General features: G+C 46.6%; 1 protein-coding gene across 5 annotated transcripts in view; it reads left to right on the top strand.

Annotated features, from left to right (window-relative positions):
- Positions 1-19,378, top strand: part of SUPT20H (SPT20 homolog, SAGA complex component) — a 33,897-nt gene that overhangs the window by 2,359 nt on the left and 12,160 nt on the right. For 3 of the 5 annotated variants that reach the window (XR_009756001.1, XM_061563978.1, XM_061563980.1), the window contains exons 5-22: positions 1,047-1,113; positions 2,761-2,887; positions 3,115-3,218; positions 3,687-3,803; positions 4,002-4,055; positions 4,434-4,573; positions 6,623-6,785; positions 7,600-7,656; positions 8,024-8,098; positions 10,323-10,498; positions 11,005-11,037; positions 12,106-12,223; positions 13,181-13,286; positions 14,040-14,195; positions 15,316-15,733; positions 16,951-17,048; positions 17,465-17,562; positions 17,995-18,087. Coding sequence is in view for 4 of the 5 variants with exons in the window: in XM_061563978.1 (XP_061419962.1) it covers positions 1,047-1,113; positions 2,761-2,887; positions 3,115-3,218; positions 3,687-3,803; positions 4,002-4,055; positions 4,434-4,573; positions 6,623-6,785; positions 7,600-7,656; positions 8,024-8,098; positions 10,323-10,498; positions 11,005-11,037; positions 12,106-12,223; positions 13,181-13,286; positions 14,040-14,195; positions 15,316-15,733; positions 16,951-17,048; positions 17,465-17,562; positions 17,995-18,087 (2,200 nt within the window). In the remaining variant the exon portion in view is untranslated. The remainder of the gene's footprint in view (positions 1-1,046; positions 1,114-2,760; positions 2,888-3,114; positions 3,219-3,686; positions 3,804-4,001; positions 4,056-4,433; positions 4,574-6,622; positions 6,786-7,599; positions 7,657-8,023; positions 8,099-10,322; positions 10,499-11,004; positions 11,038-12,105; positions 12,224-13,180; positions 13,287-14,039; positions 14,196-15,315; positions 15,734-16,950; positions 17,049-17,464; positions 17,563-17,994; positions 18,088-19,378) is intronic. The other 2 variants (XM_061563979.1, XM_061563981.1) reach the window with 1 other exon arrangement.

The raw sequence follows: 19,378 nt of genomic DNA, 5'->3' as shown, positions 1-19,378 counted from the left end.
TGCCCCCAAAATATACCTTTTCTTGTACTTTAAAAAAATACATTTTTTAAAATAACAAAGAATGATAAAAAAAACCAACAAAAATCACAAGCCATATCTGGCATGAACAATCCAATGCTTCAGTTATTACTACACATTTGAGACGGAGATTGCCTGGCACATGACGCTTCTGTGCAGTGTGGAGATGTGGCTAACAACAAGTTGTCATCGCTTTGCACAATATTAACAGCTTCAAGAGGAGCAATATTTAAATGTTTTGGCCGGTTTTAAATTGATAGGGGTACCTCCAAATGCCCCCTAACCCTTGCCACTTGAGACACGTGGAATATCCACCCATGTTTTCTTGAGACACGTGGAATATCCACCCAATGTTTTCTTGAGACACGTGGAATATCCACCCAATGTTTTCTTGAGACACGTGGAATATCCACCCAATGTTTTCTTGAGACACGTGGAATATCCACCCAATGTTTTCTTGAGACACGTGGAATATCCACCCAATGTTTTCTTGAGACACGTGGAATATCCACCCAATGTTTTCTTGAGACACGTGGAATATCCACCCATGTTTTCTTGAGACACGTGGAATATCCACCCATGTTTTCTTGAGACACGTGGAATATCCACCCAATGTTTTCTTGAGACACGTGGAATATCCACCCATGTTTTCTTGAGACACGTGGAATATCCGCCCATCTTTTTTCGAGATACGTGGAATATCCACCCAATGTTTTCTTGAGGGCAAACTGGATTTAGCACTAAAATGTTGTTCCCATCACTTGTACGTAACCGGCTTCCAAATTAAGCAGGTTTGAGTTCAGTACTGCCATTTTAGCCAGATTTATTGGGATTAGTAAGAGTAGTTGGTGATTTTGACCCTGCAGAAAATTTGATGTGGTTATTGTTGCGAGATACATTTTTATCTATTTAGAAGAAGCTGCTGTTTCCTCTAAATGTTCACAGATGTGCTGTTGAATACGTATTTATACTACCAGCTACCTAAACTTCAGATTGAAATTTGTAACACATGGTGTTTTGTTGAATAGGAAATCTCTCCATCAGAAGATGTATGACACATACATTGAGGAAAGTGAAAGAGAACCTGAGCTAAAGGTAAAGTAATTTTTTTTTAAATCAACACCCAACACGTGTAGCTTTGTAAAACACCTATTTAGCAATTCCAGTAGTCTTGTTTGCACCATTTATTTAACCAGGAGATGAAATAAACCAGTTGAATCTGCTATGACCAAATCACCTGGTATGAGCCAAAAAAGATGAACAGGATCAATCCTGGATACTGGATAGTTCTTGGATAAGTTACCACTCGGTAGAGAACAGGTTGTTATAGGCTTTGGGGCTATGTGGTAGGCATCAGCAAAAATCCATTATGGCTTGTTCGTTCATTTCTCAGTCCACTTGTCCTGGTGAGGGTCGCGGCGGCAGCATGTTCAGTACGGCGGTCCAGATCTCCCTTTGCCTGCCGACAGACTCTAGCTCTTCCTGGGGAATTCCCAGGTGTTCCCAGGCCAGCCGAGCAACATAGTGCCGCCAGCGTGTCCTGGGCTGGCCCTGGGGTCTTCCCCCAGTGGGACGTGTCCGGTCTAGTTCCTTCACCCGAGTGTCCAGAACAATACGGCCTTAGATCATGGGACCTCCTTAGCCAGTACCAAAGTATGAGAATATGTTTTCCCCTTTTTCTGGCAACAAAACAGGTGGTAAGATGTTAAAACACAAAACTGAAACCTTTTACAAGGAATCATGACTGGATTAACCACAATATTTGTGGTCAGAATACAAATAAAAAACATACTCTGATAATATATGCATTGTCTTTGAAACTGATTGGTCCACACCAGAGACAGCTTTCTTTCGAGCCTAGTCTCAAACGGTGTTAGACCAGAAGACGCCAAACAGCCTTTTGGCGTCTTGTTTTGTTGCCAAAAAAAAGGGGAAAACCTATTCTCAAATACGGCCTTAGGTCCGATAATACAACTATAAAGTCAATCATTGACCTTCAGCCCAAGGTGCGCTGGTACCAAGTATACTTATGAGCATCCTTGTGTTCGGACATGGTGTTTGTTATTCACATTCTGGAACTAGTGCAGAATTTCAATAACATCTCATCGTTCGGGTTCAGATCAGGGGGAGGCATTCCTCCCAATCACGTCTCTCCAGGTATCCAGCACCCAGCCGGGGGTTTGTGAGTATCCCCACACCCACCCAGGGCCTCTCACTAGGGGTTACTCTGGAATAGGAGAGAGACCACCCCCGATCGAGAAGTTTGGTTCCCGTGCCAATGCTGTGTGTGGAGGTGAGACCGACTATATTTAGTAGCTACCTTTCCACCTCCTCCACCAGCTCTGGCTCCTTCCCCCCCTAGTGACGTGACATTCCACGTCCCAATGGCTCGTGTCCATCGCCAAGGTCCAGTAGTCTGTGTGAGACCATCTCTCTCCCTGCTATACTGGCATCGCACCCGCCCCTCACCCTTCGTCCTGCGGATGGTGGGCCCTAATCAATGTCCATCCTTGCCAACCTGCACTGAGAAGCATGGTAAAATATCAACCTGTATGGTGTAGGTGTCTGTCATCAAGCAGTTAATTGACAAAAGGAATGTACGTGTGCAAATATAGAATTAGTGCTTGTCTTGTATGTCTGTAACCTGGCTGCTTTTCAAACAGTCACATTCCTGATCAGGACATGTTGGGTCCCGAGCCGCTCACTGACTTGTGTCGCCCTGTGCGGTGTTTGTGTGTACAGAGGCTGCGGCGGAATGTGAAGCTATTGGAGAAAGTTGTGAATCAGGAGCGGCCGTCGTGCCTGGTGGTGAACCTATACCCAGGCAACGAAGGCTACTCGCTGCTGCTCCGTGGCAAGAATGGAGCTGGTACCCAGCATCTCATTATTTCCTGAAACCAAATCATGAGGCCATCTTGTTGCGGTTTTGTCCTGACTCGGCTAGGAAAACGATCAGTGTTAAACCTACCATTCTGTTAGGGACCAATGCTGGCATGACTCGGATGTGTCGGTGGAAAAGAGATATTTAGAGAGCATATGCTTCGAGTCGGCGAAGCTAACAGGAGGCATCTTTTTGTTTTGTGTGTGCTCGTGTAGACTCTGAGACGATACGGCTTCCCTACGAGGAGGGCGAGCTTCTGGAGTACTTGGATGCGGGGGAGCTGCCCCCCGTGCTGGTGGACCTTCTGGAGAAGGCGCAGGTGTGGCAGCCTCTAAAATATTGTCATGTATACAGCATCAGGCCTGTCAAAGGTGGCTTCCTACATCTCTATCACTCTTATAGGACCAGTAAACAGTGCAATGATACGATACAATTTAGATGTATTTAGCTTCGAAATCGATTGGGAGGGTGCATGTGGTGAGATGAAGCATGGGTAATTCCACATCTTCTACAATGTCTGGCCAGTATGGAAGAGTAAAAAACAAATACCCTCTAGAGGGGGGAGCCCTTTAGAACTCCGTCTAGTAGAAGCCCTTCTGCCACCATCGGCGCGAGCAAGCATTTGCAGGGCTCTAACTCGTACCTTTGATGTGGTTACGTTTAAATGCTCTATAGATTTAAATTGTATTGCATTGGTGAATGCAGATTAGAAACGACAGTGCATTATATGGAGAGCCTTCACGGAGCAGTGAGTAGACTGAGTGATGATGACTGTTGCCTTTCGCAGGTGAACATATTCCACAGTGGGTGCGTGATTGCCGAAATCCGGGACTACAGGCAATGCAACAACATGAAGGGGCATATGCCTGACACAAAGCATGTTCTGCTCAAGCCTACCACACAGGTAAAAGTGGATGAGTATTAGAATGTTATTTATTCATCAAGGTAGGCTTCATTGAATCCCGTGACAATTCGTATTTTACATGTGGAGGGACATTTTTTTTAGTACCTTCAGAAATCTCGGCGATACACTTCAACTAAACATTTTGTGCCCACTAACAAAGTTTGATTTCTTCACTAATAGTCTCGATGTTATTTTCAGACCCTGATCTGTGACATCAATGCCATAACAAGCGACAGTCACAAGTGGACTCAGGTTTGTAAATCATCCCAGACTGCAGTTGAGACCGCATTCACATTGGGAGCTATTGTGTTTGAATTGTGATGAATGCCAACCTTTGGGATGGCAGAGCACCTCCAGAAAGTATGCGGCATGTTATGTTTGTGCGTGTTTAATTGTGTGTTTGCTTATGACATGGAGCAATAATGCAGTGATTAGCGCTGTGAATCTGGTGACTTAAGTTCGAGTCCTGCTCACGGCCAAAATTGGTGACATCAGGAAACAAAGGCGGCTGGGCGTGGTGCTTGTCACATCACACCCTCGTGCGCCATGCCAACCTTCATAACCCCACCTGCACCAACAGTCTGTATGGGTACATGGGGGATCTTTGTATCTATATGTTCGACACTGCAGGACGACAAGCTGTCGCTGGAAAGTCACGTGCTGCTGGCCGTCACGGAGCCGCTGTGCCTTGACCCGTCTGTGACGGTGACGTGCGTCGCCAACCGATTGTTACACCACCGGCAACAGCTCAGCACACCGCCCATCCGACGGTAGTGTGACATCCCACAGCAGCCCCCCCTGACTGTTTACCCCCTGTGTTGGTTGTACATCAAGATGTAGTTGAAAACCCTGATTATACGGGTCGTTGTGAGTCGAGCTCGGCTATCCGATTTTATTATTTAAGAAATTGGTTTACTCTGCTGATTATCAGTTCCATTACACAATTGGATAACACGAACATTGTTGGGGGAGGGAACAGTCCTCCTCCTCCCATGTGTGTCACTTGACGCTTGGTGTCATTGGCATCAGGAGTGTCACACAGAGCGTGGTTTGCTGGAGGCTGGTTGAGGGTTTCCTCCCTTTGGGAGGCAGCAAGTGGGGCAGTCGCAATTTTTTAAATGGCCGGAGTAACTTATTACAATTTTCAGCCAATTGACTTGATTGTCCCAATTTTAGTTGTAAGTCATATGTAGAGGGAGTATTTACACTAACACATAGACACTTGGTAAAAACAGGATTTGATACCATAAAAAACAAGTATAACCCGTAAAAACAAAGTTTTTCACTATAAATCCTTTATATGCGTGGCGGCTAGAGTCCTCTCGTCCTCTGGCTTGAGATGGCTGCCACCTATGGGTCAGATGATTGCATGGCAGCATTAAGCAATTGGTAATTAAATATAATATTTTTGTCCTAAAAAGCGTAACATTTTGGGAAAAAATTTTCACGAACATTAATTGTCACGCTTAATGAGTCTGTGAAAAATGTCAGCTCGATTGGATCACGGGAAGTGGGTTAAAAAACGACCGAAAGATTTGCACGGTCCTAAGCAAGCAAGCAAGTGAACTTAATATAAAGGATTTAAAAATGGAGCAACTACAGAATTGCGTGTATCACATGTGGTTCATGTATTATAATTAGTTTGAAAGAGAATATATTGGTGATTACACTATGCAAGCTTTTTTTTTTGCACCTATGGCAATGCCAGTTTCTGGCTCCCATGCACAAATTACATGTAATTATCTGTATGCCTCACAAACACAAATTGTACCAATTAACAAACCTAGCCTGCGGTGTTGTACAGTTCTTGGCTGTTTGCCAAATGGAATACTGCTAGTGTGCATAGAGTACATCCTTGAAGCACCTGGCTAATTGAGGGGTGAGGTACCCTGGTATATTTTGTTCACAAAACCTCGTTATTTCCTTTCAGCCCACTGGCAGCTTGTAATGCTTTTTTACATTATGAAAATGTGAAGAGGGATTAAAAAAGCGACTGCTGAAACCACCGAAAATCACGTTGTGAATGTAATGCACAATTCAGAGCTATAGTAGTTGCTGTACAGTACTAAAATGGGACTCCCTGGACCGTTTCTGCGCAGCATGGAGATGCAGCTTAAAGCAAATTGGCGTTGCTGTGCACATTTCCATATTTGGCTTCTGGTGTAAAATTTTCAGTTTTTATTTCCAAAATTTTATTTAAAATTCTTAGGGCCTCCCAGGAAACCCCGTAAAATACGGGGCAGGGTTATTTAAATCCTTTATATTAAGTTCGCTTGCGTGTTTGCTTGCTTGCTTACGACCGTGCAAATCTTTCGGTCTATTTTATAACCCACTTCCCGTGATCCAATCGAGCTGACATTTTGCACACAGCCTCGTTGTGCGAGACAATTAATGTTCGTGAAAAAAAATTTCAAAAATTTTACACTGTTTAGGGAAAACAAATTAAATATTTAATTACCAATTGCTTAATACTGGCAGACAATCATCTGACCCATAGGTGGCAGCCATCTCAAGCCAGAGGACGAGAAGACTCTAGCCGCCACGCATATAAAGGATTTATAGTGAAAAACTTTGTTTTTACGGGTTTTCTTGTTACTCACCAGATGTACATTTGTGCAAGTCTCAAAGGGCGCCACTTGGTGCTCACACACATTAATGCAACAGTTTCGTACGATCCGCATCTGTGTACAGTACATATGTGTGTATGTTGAACTTCTTTCGCACCATACGAAGCCAACCATGCTAATCGGGGGTGTGGGGGAAGTTTAACAGGAGCCGAATGCGCTGCTTACCCACCTCTGTCCCGTCCGCGAGCGCAGGTGCGTGAAGCGGCACGCGTGGCCGGCCATGATGCGGCAGCAGGAGGCTGCCTCGCTAGCACCACCTCCGGAGCTGCGCCTGCACACCTACCTGAGCCGCAGGAGAGAGCGGCGCCCACCAGCACCCCCGCCCGTCGAGCTGAAGCTCTCACGATCCAGCACGGTCCTCCGCTCCCCGTTCATTGCCTTCTCTCTCTCTCTCTCTACACCACACCCCACTGATCTCATTCTCACTGATTACCGTTTCCACTATCGTAGCCACTGCATCGTGACCACTCGCCATCCCTGCCTTGTCTTTCTCTTCACTCATACCCCCACTGATCCCACTTTCACTGTTAGCCACTTCCACTGATTTGTAATGTGTGTTCGGGATCAGTACAGTTCTACACTCACCATCCCTGCTTTCTGTCTCTCTACTTGAACCCCCACTGATCCCACTTTAGATGTTAGCCACTTCCACTGATTTGTAATCTGTGTTCACTTTCCATTCTTCCTTACTCCTTTATGCACATGCACAAATCACCCTTACACGATTCTATTACGAGTTAGGATTCAGGGTCATGATTTAAATCACAGTTCAACACTTATTGTGGCATACGTAGAATTTAAATTAGTATACATCTTTAGTATTCATGATTACTTACATGTTGAATAATTAAACAATCTTTTTTTAAGATGATCAATTCCATGCATCATGCTTGTATTAAACCACAATTGAAAGAATCGATAACTTTCAATTTACGCCCATGATATTACATCAAAGTATCAAGTACCTTAAAGCACCTCTGCTTTACATTATATCAATGCAGTCCTGTCCTGTTTCCTCATTCCTGGTCATACTCCATTCAAAAACATTGCTTTAAAATGTATGGAAAGCTATGACTTTCATTAGTTAGCTATTTCGAGATGATGGTTATCTCAAATAGGGCATTTCCTTTTGGTGTCATGAAACTTGTTTTGTTTGGTTTTACTTGCAGAGCGTAGACACTTGGAAGCAAAGGCCTCAGCAGCTGTCCATTCCAAGTGAGCTTGACGTAAGTTCATATTTGTGTATTTTTACTTGATGTTACCAAGGTTCATACTTTTAAAAGCTTTTCCTTACTTTTGGTGGAACGATGGCACAGTGGTTGGCAGACCGTGCTTTGAACCTGCGACTTGAGTTAGAGTAACAAGTGACATCTCAACCAGTCATAGCCGCTCCACTTCACCTACCCACACTGGTCAGCATGGTGAAGTATGGTGGAACATCTCCCCATGACCCTGACATGGCATGGGGATGCCTTTGCCGAGCAGTGAATTGACAAAAGGCATGTAAATTATTACGATTGTTGTTTTGCAGTAATATCCGTAGAACAATCCTGTACATTAATCCGTTTCATTTTCTCGCCCATGTCTGTGCAGATTGAAAAGTATTTTAAAGTGGAGCCACGGATTAAGACGGAGGATCCCACAGCATTGCCGCAGGAAACGACGCCAGTAAGGATCGCGAAGAGGGAATATGTGGGCAGGCGAACACCCTTAGCGAGTTTTAACCAACTTCCGCACTTGTTGTCACACTAGCCACGAGCATTCACATTTCCAATTCCAGCGGGTTGTGCATGCTATCAAAGTGGCCCTTTGTGGCTTCCACAATGTGAAAATCGATGCAGCTCTGATTTTCTTGCACACATTCATTTGAATTGAAGCCTGCAGACTAAAATGGAACTTCATGGATACATACAACCCATGCCGGGGAGATAGTTGAATAAGCAGAGCAGTGAGTTCAGAGAAGTTATTGAGTTAAAATCCCAAACAGAATTATCTTTGCCCGTCTTGTCTCCACACCGCTGATCCTCGTTGCCGGTTTTGAGACAAGATGTTGGTTGCTGGAGTGGAGGGAACGCAAAGAGGAGTTTTGAGAAATGTATCTTTGGACCTCCACATACACGGCGAGCAACCACGTCACACACGCGATGCTCGGATGCGCCTTACCGTAGGCCTCCGATAATCTGGGATGGGGATTCCCGCAACTTCAGAGGTGGGATCGCTGATGGGATGATAGGGTACTTGTTAAGCATATGACACATTAGCACAGGGTATCCCAACTCCAGTCCTCATGACCCACCACAGCCCATCTCTCCCATGTCCAAATACAGATTAAGTAGCTGCATGCTACAATATTCAGGGAAACATTCCGCAATGCGGTCATCTTCCACGTTACATTTTTTGGTCGCATGGCCCAATTCTAACTTTTTTAAATGTTTATTTTTTTAAATTTGTTATATAGATAATTATGTGTGCACAGTGCAATTAAAATACAATCACCACTTAATGTGAATACTGTTGTTTTTTTATTTACACGCATTTTACTGCCAATAAAGACTTTCAATTGCATGCATTGTTTTTATTTACTTGATATAAATATTGCATACGTTAATAATAGCAACACTTGGCTTTAGGAACATTGAGAGATATCGTGGTGATGTAAAATACGTAAGTGCATTAGGTGATGAACATTTGACAAAATGTCAAGAAATGTAGAAGGATAATGAGCACTCAGGGGAACGAATAGCAAAGTAGTTTTAAACATTCACCGGTTTTTACCCTGGGCGCTTCGGCATGGTAAAAAGAAATAGCGGTTTTTCAACTCTGAAATGTATTATGTTACCATTCTGTTTCTTTTTGATTTAAAGCTTTCGTGACTGCAGGGATTCATATTATTGGTTCTTTCGGTAAAGTCACATAGAAGGGAAATAATAAAAATATAAAACAATAAAAATTCTCACGACGTTTCGACTGCAACACAAGCAATCATCATCAGGTGTGAAATCCACAGCAAGAATTTTTTTTTTCAAATTTTCTTGCTGTGGATTTCACACCTGATGATGATTGCTTGTGTTGCAGTCGAAACGTGAGAATTTTTATTGTTTTATATTTTTATTATTTCCCATCTATGTGACTTTCCCGAAAGAACCAAGAATATTCTGTTTCTTGTGGAGAGAAATTATGAATCTGTAATGAAACCAGGCTCACAGAACACTGTGAATTGTAAAGCTCAGGTAAAAGCTCTCCATCACGATGGAATGGTGAGTATGTGAACCCCGTTTAAATAAATGAAATGTGGTGGCCGTGTGGCTCTTAGAGGACAAACCTCTAAGCTGGATTAGAATCCAGGCCAGTGCCTGTGAATAAAACCAGGGTCTCGAGTGCAGTGAGTTCATGGTCTTAAGCCTGGTCACCCTTTACTGCACACAAAATAAACCAACACATTACATCGAGTTTTTTCATTACATTAAATTCCAGCAATGAGAGTGATATATAAATGTTGACTATCATGAGACAAACTTGGCTCTCAGTAGCAGGACGGGTGGGAAAGTGCTAACCTTTACTTTGTGGACCAGAAGTCACTTGAAAATATCTCAAGTATTTTGATATCCACTTCCATAGGCTGTTCTCTAACAAATGGTTTTCTCCTATGAACACGACAAGGATAGATCAGAATGCGGTGCGAAGCTGTTGTTGTCGGTCGCACATTATGACGTTCAACTCGCTCGTGGTTACAAATCGCTTTTTCCGACTGCTCGCTCGCTCTCAAACTCCGTTACCTCTTGACAAAGCGTGGGAGCGCAATTGGTGCGCGCATGTGATCGAGCGCGTACGCCTGTATGCATTGTCGCCGCGGTGTTGCCCTACTGACGGCGACGCGGTGCGGCGCGCGCAGGCCCTGGAGGACGAGTACCAGTTCGAATACGAGGGAGGCGGCGGCGGCGACTGCATCTCGCGCCTCGTCATCTGCCGCAGCCCCGGTGGCGGGGACGCCTGCCGCGGCGAGATCTACGCGGGGACGTTCCCCGGGCGAGACGATGACGAAGATGGCGAGATGCCCAGCGGAGCCAAGTGAGTGTAACTAGAGAAAAAAAAAAATATGAGAGGTTATGATGTCATGTCCCGTGCCAGGTCCCAACCTACGTGGACCATCAACACACTAATTTTATTCTGTGGCGCACCAGAAAATATTGTAATAATACCCTGTTTTAAGCAGTAGACATGATAATAATGTCCCCATTGAAATTTAATGACTTGCCTCAGTTTGTGAGCGTGGCTCAATTATTTTTAACATTGTGATGAATGCAGTGCCTATTGGGGCCGCAGGGGTCACATGACCTTACAGCAGACGAATGGAATGTCGATTCTCACAGCCGTAATTCTGTACCAGTATATCACTGTCTCGGTAGCATAAGAACTGCAGTTGATTTATCGATGTAATATTACATGCTTACTCAAAAGTCGAGAATTAATGTTTTGATCGAAGGGTTTTTAAGAAATGTTCCATGCCATTGCTGTGTTATTTTACAACTCGTATGTCGTCCCATTACGCTGACGCTTCGCCATTGTCTTCACAGATTCATTTTGGCATCAAAAGAAGAAGCAAATCGGTAAACGTTTGTTTATCATTCTTGCAAAACATTATCAGCATGCTCGAATATTTGTGCAAACTTACATTTCACACTATAATCCCACTGCTGTTGTTATTTCAAGTGCAGGATTTAAAGCTTTCGCTTGTGACCGCTGTGTTGCTAGGAACGCTTTTGTGTTTGGCGTATCAAGGTCAGCACCGCATGATTTTCGGCCGGACATGGTGACACGATTGTGGGTTCAATGCTTTAGAGGCAGGGGGGGTTGTTGGTGGATCACCGTGGACGACCAAACCCCCCGCGGGGCTGCAAATTGCCTGGGAGGTGGCAGTCCAGCAAATGTCTGTTTATCCCCCTGTTTGTTTGGGTGCTCTTCATGCACGCACGGGGCTACCACTCTTCAGGCCTCTCGTTTCCTCCTAAAATTAAACTTGGACCCTGAAATGATAAATGACGGTCGGACATTTCGCGGCTGTTATCTAAACTGGGCTACGTTGTGGGTAGCAGAGGGCAGTTTGGCAATATCTATGGTTGTATTGTACTTTATGTCCCCACATCTGTGTGTCCCACCTTCAATGAAGTAACCTAAAATAACCTCCACAACCCAGATGGCAATGGGGCAAGCCGTAATCTAGATTCACAAAGAGCTCTAGATGTCTGTACACAATTAATTGCCCACATTTATATGTTCCTGTTTATTTCGTATACCACCACTGCAGTGCCACTCAAAATTCAAGTTTGTTACTTTTAAGGTCACACCATCTGGTTACATTCATTTGACTGCTAAATTGCGACCTGTAAATGTCAACTGATGAGAGTGATATTTTCAGCCGTTGACTTTTAAATCAAAATGAGGGGAGGGTGTGATCAAATAAAACTGAAAATTAACTTTACCAAGTGCATATTGAGTGCCACGCTTTAACCACCACCACTCCTCTTAAAACGGTTCACTGGAACTTAGCCAGATGGTCACAGATGTCTTCCCGAGTTTGCGTTTCATTGGTTTCGTCTACTCGGGCTCAAAATGACAGTCGGATGTGTTGATCAATTGATTAATCGATCGATCGATCGACCTGGCGCCCGACGCAGGTTCGTTTCGCAACTCAAGGACGTGATCCACGCGGATGTGAGGCAGCCCGTGAATGTGAAGCACATTTCCAACGGCCACGGTCAAAAGCTCACGTTCATCAACGATCACGAGAACCAGGTGAGCCCCCATGCCCCCTCTCCACCCCCCCTTCCCGCCCCTCCCCGCCCCCTCCCCTGCCCCTCACTGAGTGTCCTCGCTTCACCCGTTTTAAGCCTTTGCCGTAACCTAGGGTGATGGCGGTTGCCATGAACGTATTCCATTAGTCTAGTTTCCTGGTGTGTGCCCTTTGAGATGTAATGTCATTTATAAATGGGAAGGCTTGGATATATAAGATTTAATTTAGTCAACAACAAAAGGAGACTTTATAATATGAGAAGTTTAAAAAAGTAATCATCAGACTTGAACCTTGGAGCACGTATGGTGGCTACAGATAATGTATCGGAACAAACAAACATGAATGCTTGGATGAACACTTTATCCAAGGAAAACTTAACATAACTATAATACATTTATTTTGCAGCAAAAGTCAGTTGGGTCACAGCTGCAAAGCCAGGGCTGGTTTATACTGGTAGAAACCACCTGGTTCCACCAGCCCACAGGGGATTATTGTGTCCGTCCGTCGTGCAGGGAGGGGCTGGGTGGGGAGGTAGGGACTAGGTGGGGAGGGTGGGGTTGTGTGGGGAGGGGAGGGGCTGGGTGGGGAGGGCTGGGTGGGGAGGGTGGGGTGGGGGAGGGTATGACTGGGTAGGGGGTGGGAGGGGTGGGGCTGGGTGGGGAGGGGCTGGTCACCCCGTGGTTCCCTTATAAAACTCAACGTTTAACCTACTCACGCCGGCTTGTGCCCGCCCTCACAGTCGGCCATATTTGCGGAATACACCACGCCGCCGTTGACCCTGGCCATTAACCGAGCAACCCAACGTTCCTACCAGCTCCCTCCGCAGGAATGTATTTTTTCTGTCCATTGGGAGGATCACTTTTTAAACCTTGGACTTGATACATGGGCAGTTGTTAGTTTTATTAAGCCTCCTTAGCACCAATTAAGCATCTGTTGTTGTTGTTGTTCTCAATGCTCAGATGTTGGAGCCCATGGTTTCTTCCTCCGTGCTCGGCAAGGGTTTGCGGCATCGCCCTCCCCCGATTAAGCTGCCAGGACCCGGTGGGAGTAGCAGTGGCTCCGCAGGTAACGGCAGATCCCATGGTCTCCTTAAGAGTACACGGGCAGCGCCCGCAGAGTCGTTTCATCTGAACCGTCTTCGCCTGCAAGCGCGTAACGAATGTATGATTAGCCAGCCGTGATAATCGGAGCTGGGGGGAAGGACAACAGACTAACCACAAAAAGCAGTTTTAAAGAAATTTGTTTTCAGTCTAGATTTTAAAAGTGCATAGCTCCAACGGCTTCCTAATATCAGAAGGAAGATTTCTGCAGAAGCACTTCTGACATAGATTCGAATTAGAGATGGAGTGAGGGAACAAAAATGTAGACACAAATAGACGTTAAATGCGATGAGAGAAAATAATTGCAGACAAGATAGAGGTGTGAGATTAATGAGCTTGTTGATGTTCATTAACTCATGTTTATTAGGATCTGAATTTGAGATGAAGTTTAATGGATACCGTTTTTGTCCCATTAATTTAAGGCCCCTTTTTAAATGCTTGGGCCTAAGCTTTTGCTTGGTTTGCTATGCCCCCACCCTTTGCTTTGTGATGCAGTGGTATTTAAGTGACAGAATAATGCAAATCCTTTCCCTTATCGTTAGTTTACTCGGTTAACACTCGGTTCGATCCCTTTCGCCGCCACACCTGTACTCACTGATGGCTGCAACAAAATTGTTGCCGATCGCACAGACCACACGGTTATGTTGCACTACATCTGTTTCCCTGATTTCTTTTAATTGTTAAACGCGCCGCCCACTGGTTTTGCTCTCACCTCCAGGTTACTCCGTGTTCAGTCCAAGCGGGAGCTCTTTGAAGTCATCGACATCAACCCCACCCCCGGCCGGAAAATCTGCCGGGAATCGGAAACACTCCGTCGACCTGGTGCAGCAAGGCCTTCTTTCCCCGCCTGTCATGTCGCCCGCCACCTCCCAGCGTAAGCCTCGCCCGCCACCGCCGATTCACGCATTACCAACAATGATTCAGCTGCAGGTAGCAGGGTGGCTCGGAGGTCAGGGTGCTGAGCTGACACTGCTGTGATTAAATCTAGGCAACTGCCTTTAATTAAACAGCCAGTTTCTTAAGTTAAATGAGTCACCAAAGAGCGAAGAACGATTTTGGGTCTCCACTCAATTTGGCTAAATTCCAGCTGTGAGAATTCAAAATGATCAGTTTGGCTGTCATGCGATGAATATTCCTCTCGGTGGAAGAGTGGGTGGGAAAGTGCTGCCCTCTACTGCATCTCAGGGTTAGCTCGTTGATATCCACTTCCGTGGGCCATCCTCTTACACGAAGAGGGTTTTAATGCCCTGCGAGAGATCCGAATGGCTTCTTCATCTTGTCAGGATAAAATATAAAAAATAACTACTATTTGAACTTTTTCTTTAGCAATATAGCTTTTTTTCAGAAGCCACCTGGGCACAAATGAAAGCTGAACGAGAAGTGGCTTATGTGGAAATTTACAGCAGTCAGATACTCTAAATGCATGTTGATTATGAATGTGGAGGGAAAAACTGGAGGACCCGGAGAAAAGTCCACGCGACCACGGGGAGAACATGCAAACTCCAAATATACATCTTGACTTAAAGCTTTCGTGACTGCAGGAATTAATATTCTTGGGTTTTTCGGTAAAGTCACGTAGATATGTTCAAAGAAAATAACAAAAAACTAAGACGTTTCGATCGCAACACAAGCGGTCGTCTTCAGGAAAAGGGGGGTTAGCTTCCAATGCAAACTGTTTATCAGGGGTTTGAAATGAGCGTAGCCCAAATGTCAGCAGCCAATGATAATATAAGTGGTGGGCAGCCCAACCCGACGGTGGTTGGTTTTCCACCAATCAAAGGGCTGCCAGGTGAAAATTAGCATGTTAATGGCAGATCGCAGAGCCACAACGCACGGGTCGGCGCGCAAAGAGGCTGTGCTAGTGTGCATCATTGTCAGGATCGAACCTACGACCTCCTGCGTACCAGGCGAGGGAGTTAACATCTCGTAGGAGGGGGAAGATTATTTACATATAAATAACCTGCCCCCACCACATCCTGCGTTTGTGTCCCAAGGCTCGGGAACTCCCAAACCGTCCACGCCGACACCGACCAACACCCCGTCGTCCACTCCACACCCGCCGGACACCCGCACGCCCACGCCCACCGCCACGCCCACCATGACCCCGACGCCCCCCGATAGCGGCGGCGGCATGGGCACGTCCGCCGCGCTCGCCCTCCAACACCAGCAGCAGCTGTCGGCGCTGGTGGGGCCGCTGGGGCAGTCGGTGGCCGGATTCGCGCAGGGCGGGGGCTCGGCGGGGGGCGTCATGATGACCATCCCCATACACAGTATGGCGGCGGCCGCGGCGGCCGCTGCCGCGGCGGCCTCCGTTCCGGGCCCTGTGCCGGGGACGGTGCCCCCGCCGTGCGGGTCCTCGCCCACGCAGGTCATTCCCGGCGCCGCCCTCAACCTCAGCAACTACCTCGTCTGGTAGGCACGACGCGGCTGGCTGTGGGTGCTCGTGGGGAGCCGCTGTGGCAGCCCATGGTTGGGGTGGGGAGCGGCGGTGGTAGCGCTGCTACGCTGCGAACCCGTGGTCCCGAGTTCGATTGCCGCTCACGGGCCAACACCAGTGATGATTATCTGAATCGGTCCTGAGCCTCCCTATATACTTTTGTGTGTAAAGCCATGTTTGGTATTCTGTGCAAACAACTGGGGTTGGATCTGCTCTGTCAGTATCATCTCTTGTCTCAATTGTTCTCTTATTGCTTATTGCATTTTTATCTGTAGTCTAGACACTTGGCCAGCTCATTTCTGCAGTAACTTTTATTTTTGTTCATTGGAGTTCCTCATACTGCAGCACTCAGGGGCCATACATCATACATCAGTTAATAGCCTTCCTGAATCGATATTATCTTACGGCTTTTTATCATGTCTAAATTTTATAGAAAGTCCAATTGCAACTCCAGTAAGATAACTCTCTAATTTGTTAATTACTTCAAACGTGCTGCCGAATGATCGAAAATTTACCTACTGTACATTCAGTCATTGCATTAAGGTTGAGCAACAAACGTTTGAATTTCATCAAAGGTTCTGAAAAAATTAATAAACTCAAATTTTTAATTCTCAGAGTTAAAATATAGCCACGTTAAGTGCAAGACTACATTAAATTGGATTGCATTTTTTCGTACCATTCATAGATAAGTGGGCTGACCATCAATCACACCCGGTTTTATAAACATGCAGCTGCCTCTATTTGAATCTAGCATCTCAACGTTGTTGACTCGGCGCTCTGACCTCTGTTCCGCCCAGCCTCCTTCATCATCGGCAGTTCTTCTTAACAATTGTGTAATAATGTTCATGTAAAGTCACACGGAACATCATGTTTCTTTCAGACAATCGCAGCAAATAAGCCTCGTTAATTTTCCATTGTTAATTTTTTCAAGTCACACAGGAAAACAGAATGTACACTAAAAAAAGGCTAACGAGCACAAGAACAAATCATGCTTGTCACATTTGTTAACGTTGACAATTTAATTTCCGTGATTGTGCTTTCTGTGTATTGAAGTGTGTCATTGAAAATCGGTGCACCGTCTTCACGTGTAATCGCTGACACTGAGGTTGTTGTTCGCGTGCCCCGTTTCAACACTTTCCCCTGGGCGTACCTGCTTCGCCGGTGCCGCCCTTCCCACCTGGGCTCCATGAAGCAGTGGAGCTCAGCCCCTCCTGACCCCGGGCAGCTCGGCCAGCACACTCACCGGCCTCATCGGCTCGCCCGGCGCCCTGATCCATGCCGCGCACACCGGTACGACACACGCGTGCGGGCTTGCGTTGGACACGACACGTTAACCGCACAGCACGCGCACCAGTGTTCTTCACTAATTTTCAGAGGGGGGCCGCTTTCGCCGATAAGGCATCAGTGTGCAGGTCGCCACACATTTGAAACCATTGGGTTGGACGGTTTCACATTTGTGTATTGTCGGGGGCCGCACGTCTGGGGCTGCACGAAAGGCCACCAGGGGCCACCCGTGGCCTGCCAGCCTTGCATTGAAGGAACACTGACATGAACGTTATGGCTGTAACACAAAGCACATTCACATCTGCGCCAACAGCCAAAAAATCATATACTGTGGGGAGACATATATGCCAGACATTGGGAAACTACTGATGAGAGAGAGAATCAGTTGTTCCGCGACAATGAAAGCTATTGTTGTCTCCTAGGTGCAGCGTCCCCAATGGCGTTTGGGTCACTGGTGGCTGGAGCCAAGAGCCCCCAGGGCATGCGAGCGGGAATGCCAGGCCAGCTGCCGATGCTGCAGGTAACGCAATGACGAACGCTACCCACAAGCCTTCGGATTCCACACAAATGACACAGCAGCCTGTACCTGCCCGTAACGAAAAAAATACAACATGATTAAATAAAGGAACAGTGTGAAATGTAGATGTTCGAAAATGTTCAGCAGCGTGAATAAATGTGTTTTACAAATGGACCTGATTTCACCGCTACAGACAATACTCTTGCGTATCTTGACCTTTTGCTCCTTCTTTAGAACTGCTGTCTTTGCTATTGCCTCTGCTTTGTGCTTCCTATTTCTCCACTTTTCCTCCAACCGGGTCTGCAAAACCTGCTGGGGGGGGTCCCCGTCTCCTCCTTTGGCACGTCGCCCTCTGGCTATGTCTCCCGCCCCCCACCCGCCCTGCTTGCGTGCGTTGCGTGCGCGGTGCCGCTCTGTGGGCCCCTGCGCGGGTAGCATGTGCCGGGCTGCCCGGGCATGAGGATGCATGGCTCCCCGCTGGCACCTCCTACCCCATATGGGCACAAGCCCGGCAGCCTGCTCCACCAGGTACACGCAAGTAGACTATGGTGGCCGCACGCACTCAGGCACGCACGAACTCAAGCACGCACTCAGGCATGCACGCACTCGGGCACGCACGAACTCAGGCACGCACACACTCAGGCACACACGCACGTACTCTTGCAGGCGCACGGTGGTGTGTCGTCGCCCGCCCGCACAAAATGCATGAAACAGTAACACGAGCGTTTCTAGGAAAATCGGTGCACTTACCACAGAACTTGTGGTTTGTGCGCAAATGAGCTGCAGAGGCGAGAGTTGGTGAATCGCGTAGATTTGTGAAGTTCACAAACCCCCACTGGGCTAAGATGTGAACGTGATGGCAGCACAGCATGTGGGATGTTGCGGTGGTGTAATGGGTAGCACACTGGGCTTGCAATTTAGGGGTTGCCGATTGAATTGATCTCCTGGCATGGCAGTTGAAACAATGGGCAAGTGTCTTAAATTCCCCCCCACCACCTCAGTTCACCCAGCAGCAATATAAATGGGTACAGCCACAGTTAGTCGATCAGCAGCTTGGTTGTCATGAGACAGTGTGTGAGATAGTGTACCTCTTCTAAGACGTCTAGCTAGTGTGGAAGAGTAGGCCAAATTCTCTCTTTAGCGGCTCTCTTGAGCTCCCTCCGTTTGATGACCCTTCCGCCAGCAATGGCGTGAGCAGGTAATTGCAGGGCTGCACCTTCATTTAGCAAGTGGGTTGTTAACCCATATGTGTTATCTGAGTTTTATCTTCTGGTGTGTGTGGATTTTCACCAGGTAACTCTGGTTTCCTTCCACATGTTAAACACTCTTTAAAAAAGAAATGCGTCAAGTATGCCAATGTAGGGTGCTCCTTAAATTGAGCCTTGAGACTCGGGCATTCCTAGATAAGTATGAGACAGTATATTATTAAATGTGCAAAGAGCCTGGTGGCTCAGCGGTCAGAACGAGCGACTCGCAAACCGGAAGGTTGCGAGTTCAAATCCTGGTTTGGTGTTGGCTCAACCCATAATCCCTCCGGGGATCAAAAATGAGTACCCCTGCTATAGGAATGTGGAATTTCCACCTCTGGCTCAGGACCTCCATGCTCATTTGACCAGGAAATTACTTTGGCAGTAGGTGGTGAGATCTTGTACATTCAGGTGCCTCCCCAACAGCAGGGTTATTAAGTTGGTTTGTGCCCCCGTTTCTCATGGACTCAGGGACGGGATTGGTTCCTGCCTTCTCATAGTCATTTCATGGTGACGTGTTCTCGTTGTTAATAATACACGACTGATATTTTCACACTCGCTCACTCACGCGT

This window comes from Lethenteron reissneri, chromosome 32, assembly GCF_015708825.2.
Source record: "Lethenteron reissneri isolate LAM-NWPU_2019-01 chromosome 32, ASM1570882v1, whole genome shotgun sequence".
Taxonomy (NCBI): Eukaryota; Metazoa; Chordata; class Hyperoartia; order Petromyzontiformes; family Petromyzontidae; genus Lethenteron; species Lethenteron reissneri.
Note: the sequence above shows the minus strand (reverse complement) of the source record. Positions and strands in the feature narration are given on the sequence as shown.